Source organism: Sceloporus undulatus, unplaced genomic scaffold, assembly GCF_019175285.1.
Source record: "Sceloporus undulatus isolate JIND9_A2432 ecotype Alabama unplaced genomic scaffold, SceUnd_v1.1 scaffold_1885, whole genome shotgun sequence".
In the NCBI taxonomy this organism is placed as follows: domain Eukaryota; kingdom Metazoa; phylum Chordata; class Lepidosauria; order Squamata; family Phrynosomatidae; genus Sceloporus; species Sceloporus undulatus.
Genome location: NW_024804805.1, coordinates 1 through 5,028, shown reverse-complemented (window position 1 = coordinate 5,028; position 5,028 = coordinate 1). Strand labels below are relative to the sequence as shown.

Sequence of the window (5,028 nt, the reverse complement as noted above, 5' to 3'; positions counted from 1 at the left end):
AGGAATACATAGGATCCTAGAGTGGGAAGGGACCCCAAGGGCCATCTACTCCAGTTTGGGCACAATGATTAATCACAGGGAATCAAGACTGGAAAACTGGCGTCTTAAAGCAGAGGGCTGATAACCCGGGTCTGAACATTCAGACAAGGCGCCCGTTCCTTGTGTCTGTTGCAGGAAGAAGAGCCTGATGTGGGCTGACTGCATTGTCATCGCTGGCGCGCTCCTGGTCGGCTTCAGCAAGATGGCTGACTCTTTCGAGATGGTGCTGGCCAGTCGCCTTTCCTACGGAGTCGCCGCCGGTAAGCGGCCCTTAATAGAAAAGGCCAAAGGCCAAAGGCAAAGGCAACTCATTGTGCAAAAATGTACGACACTTAAAGAGCTCTTTGCAAAAGGTTATAAAAAGGGAGGACATTAAATGTGAAAGATTTAACCAACATTACATCAATACTGAATATCAGTTACATTATATTCAACCTTTAACTTCTTAACTTATGGGGATAACTTAATATTGTTGTAGGGGGGGAAAACTCACAACATAATTTAATATGGTTGTGGGGGGGAAACTCACAATCTTTAAATTCAAGATTGCAATTACGCAGTTTGATCGCTGTACATTTCCTATAAATGCCCTTCCTTCCTCTCGGTTTGTCTGGGTGGGTCATCTCCCCCCCCCCCTCTATCTATATATATATATACACACATATAAACATACACACACACTTAATTCTATGCATTATTACATGTCTTGCATGCTCCTGAATAATTGTTTTCCACGGCCTTTGGAGGCTGTGCCAGGCTTTTCAAGGCGGACGAAGGCGAGGAAGCAGCCACCGACTCCCTGAGAACAGTAACCTTTCTGATCTCTCTCGAAGGGATCTGTCTGAACGCGACGGCGCCGTTCCTGGTGGAGATCTCTCCCAAAAGGCTGAGAGGCTTCGCCGTCGCGATGTCGGTGGTCTTCTTCTCGCTGGGAAAAGTCTTGGGACAAATCATGGGCTTGAGGTAAAACAGGAGAAATGTTCATCCTTTAAGGGCTTTAATCTATCAAAACTCCAATGATCCCCAAAATCACACATTCCTCCTTTGTGTCAGGATCGGGGACAAGCCTTCCAGCCACTTGCCTTGTGGTTGGGGGGGGGGGGGGAAGATAAAATCATCATCATCATCATCATCTCTAGCCTCCTAACAACAATTCAATCCATCTTTCCAAACTGAAATTTCCATGTGCTATAATTCCTTTCCCAGCTTCTTGGCTGTGATTAATTTGATTAATGTGAGCAAGTACTATGGGTTCTTCTTGTTGTTTTGCTGATGCTCTCTGGGCTGAAACGGTCTTTAACTTCCAGGATGCTAAAGGGCTGAATGTGGCGCCCAAAACCAGCCACACATCTCCCATTGCCTGGGCTGCGCAGCCCTTGTGTTCTGTGTGCAACTAATGAGTCTCCCTCCTTAGAGGCTGCCTTGAAGCAGAGGCTGGATGGCCCTCTGTCCCAGAGAGTGCTTGGCATGGCAGAAGAAGGAGGGGGTTGGACTGGATCAGGGCCCTTCTTGGGGGCTTTTCCAAGTCATATATATATATATATATATATATATATATATATATATATATATGCATATGCATATCTGTTGTGGAGGTATTTTGGGGGTGCCGCCACCATCCTCCACACTCGGCTCCTGTGCTCCTCCGCAGGGACGTCTTTGGGGGCCCTTCTCGGTGGCCGCTCCTCCTGGGCCTCTCCGGCCTCCCGGCCTTGGTCCAGCTGCTCCTGCTCCCACTTTTCTCAGAGTCGCCCGCGTTCCTCCTGCTCCAGAAGGGGGACAAGGAGGGCTGCCTGAGAGGTAATTTTGGGGTGCAGGTACGGAGGAGGGGGTCCCCAATTCCCAATGGAGTGTTGAGGCCTGGTCTGCAATGCAAAAATAACTGTCATGGTGCAATAATGCTATGGCACCCTGGGACTTGTAGTTTTGTGAGAGGTTTAGCCTCTGTCTCAGAGAGAGCTCTGGTGCCCCAACAGCTACAAATCCCAGAATTCCTATAGCATTTTATATAGTTAAAGCTGTCCCAAACTGCTTTATTCCTGCACTGCAACCACAAACCCACGATCCCATGCCAGCCAAAACGACGTCAAACTGTGCTGACTCTGGAGTGCAGAGGCAGCCTCGCCAAACTACAAATCCCAGGATTCCAAAGCATGCAGCCGTCGCAGCCAAAGCAGCGTCAAAGTGCGCTGATTCTGCAGTACATACAGAGAGGGCCCAAGCGGGTGGGGTTTTAAGGTCAAAAAGCCCCATTTTGCTGGGATGCAACTAATTTCCCAGAATAAAAGTTTGGATGATGATAATAATAATAATAATAATAATAATACAAGAAACAAAAATTCTGGTAAATCAAATGGGGTCACAGAGATACCGACAGGGTTTGGAAGAGGCCAGATGATCCGAGGATCTCTCTGACGGAGGCCTAGATTATGAGGTCCAAGACATGACTCCTTGACCCCTTGACCCTGGGGCGAAAGGGCGGGTGGCAATGCTAAGAGTGGCAATTCATGTTACGATAATTGGGCATTCCTGATCCTGATCCCTGGAAGATGGTTCTTCCGCTCAGTAAGAGGGCCATGAAAGTGGGGCAAGTGGCCCCTGCTGCCGCCTCTGAGGGGCTGGACAGAGTGAGGCCCCTGGCACACACTCTCTCTCTCTTTCCCCATGACAGCCATGCGGACCCTCTGGGGCGAAGGGGACCCCCGCGGCCACGGCCTCCAGGCCCAAGCGGAGGAGATGCGGAGGGAGTCCTCACCCGGACGCCGCGGGGCCCTTCAGGTGATGGGGGACCCGGCCCAGCGGAGGCCCCTGGCCCTCTCCATCCTCCTGGCCCTCAGCCTCCAGCTCTGCGGCCTCAGTGCAGTTGAGTAGGCCTCCATCCCTCCATCCCCAGGGGCACTGGTTGATTGATCGATTAGTTGATTGATCGGGTGAATGAAAGGCCCAGGGTGGGAAGAACCAAGGGGTCCTTCTCTTCCTTGTCTCCATCCTCTCCCCCTCCTCTTCCTCTCTTCCTTCCCCCCTCTTTCCTCCTCCATCTCTTCCTCTTTCTTCTTCTTCACCTCCTCTTCCCTCTCACCATTTTTTCCTTCCTTCTCTCCTTCTTCCTCTCCTCTTCCCTCCTTTTGCTTTTCCTCCTTCTTATCGTCCTCTTCCCAACCTTCTCCTTCCTCCTCTTCCTTCCTCTGCCTCTTTTTCCTCCTTCCTCTTGCCTTTTTTCTTCTTCTTCCTCTTTCCACCTCAATATTAGGAGGAACCTCCTGACAGTAAGGGCTGTTTGACAGAGGAACACACTCCTTCCTTGGAGGTCTTCAAACTGAGGCTGGATGGCCATCTGTCAATGGGGATGCTTTGATTGGGATTTCCTGCATGGCAGAATGGGCTTGGACTGGATCAGGGCCCTTGCGGTCTCTTCCAACTCTGTGATTCTATGATTCCTCTTCTTTTTCTTTCCTCTTCCTTCTTCTTCCTCCTCTTTCTATTCTCTCCTTCTCCTTCCCTTCTCCTTTCCTCTTCCTTCTTCCTCTCTTCCTCCTCTTTCACCTTTTCTTTTTCTTCTTTCTTCTGCTCTTCCTCTTTCCTCCTCCTCCTCCTCTTCTTCTTCTCCCCCCCTTCCTCTCTCCCTCTCACCCATCCCGCCTTCCTCTTCCTCTTCCAGATCTACTTCTATGCCTTCGAGGTCTTCCGCACGGCCAGGATCCAGGAGAACCTCATCCCTTACATGACTTTGGGCACTGGCTCTTGCGAATTTGTGGCCGTCCTGCTCTGCGTGAGTCCCAGCCGGGCAAAGAGCAACGCCGGCCCTGTGAGGCGGGACAGGAGCGGGCGGCAAGGCTTGGACTTCCACAAATGTTCTGAGGCCAAACCTTTCTCCCCAACTGACATTCCCTCTTCTTCTCTCCTGTCTTCCAGAGCGCCATTATTGACCGCTTTGGGCGGAGGGTCCTCCTTTGGGGTGGATTCGGGATGATGGGCGTCGCAATGGCCCTCCTGACCCTCAGCCTCTCCTTGCAGGTGATGATGGAGGGCCTTCCTCTCACCTTCCTTTCTTCGTTCGCACGTTTGGCCCATCCTTCCCCCATTTCTGGCCTGCGAATCATCTGTTGCAAAGAGGGCCCTGGAGTTTGCAAAGCCTACTAAATGGCTCTTGCAGTTGCAAAACTCCTTTTGCAATTGTGTTTTTGCAGCCACTGAGTTGAGGCCGAAGGCGGGAGGAAGAGAGAAAATGGGGCACTTGAGACTAGGCAGCTGGACGCTTGCTGCCAAACTAGGACAACGGAGGGCCAACGTCTGGGCTGGAGATTAATGGCACAAGGAAACCTTTTGCAGGACGTCCTTCTTGAGCCAATGAACAAAAGTCCTCAAGGCCCAGGGAGAGGTTTTTAGAAATCAAGGTGTTCTTTTAAACCCATCACATTTGCTGGAAGGTTGCAAGGAGGAGCTGGAAGGAAGGGGCAGGCGAGGGCCCTGCCGTCTGCCATGCAGGGATCCCAAGGGAAGACCCCCAGTGACCTTTAAAGCCTTTTATTCCCTGTTTAAAAGGATAACCGTCTTCTCCTTCTCCTTCCAGGACCGCTTTCCTTGGCTCTCCTTCGCCAGCGTCGCCTTCATCTTCCTCTTCATCTTCTTCTTCGGCGTCGGACCCTGTGAGTCCAGGCCCCCAAAAGCCCCTTCTCGACAATAGAGATTGCAGTCCCTATAATACATTGCCATGGTCTCTCTCTGGATGCCTTCGGCTTGAATGCCCTCTCTTCTTACTATCCATTTCATTCTGTTTTGCTGTTGCAACGATGCCGATCAGCTCTTCCTGCGCTGCCCCCCAATCGCCCCCCCTGGTTGCCTCCATGGCCTCCCTGTTCGCTCTGAGGCCGAGAAAGTGTCACTCCCCAAGGGCACCCTCGGTGGGGCGGGATTCAAACCCTGGCCTTCTGGAGACCCTGAGGCTGCCCTGCCTTTCCCAGGGCCTTCCAGAGATTCAGATTCAGATTC

General features: G+C 51.6%; 1 protein-coding gene across 1 annotated transcript; it reads left to right on the top strand.

Moving 5' to 3' along the window:
- Positions 1-174: 174 nt before the first annotated feature.
- Positions 175-4,986, top strand: LOC121917937 (solute carrier family 2, facilitated glucose transporter member 11-like; the record flags this gene model as incomplete). The annotated part of the gene is made up of 7 exons (XM_042444053.1): positions 175-299; positions 873-1,002; positions 1,691-1,839; positions 2,711-2,901; positions 3,698-3,808; positions 3,952-4,053; positions 4,610-4,986. Coding segments are annotated over 7 exons (922 nt in total), but the record flags the coding sequence as incomplete, so codon positions are not given.
- Between the last annotated feature and the right edge of the window lie 42 nt (positions 4,987-5,028).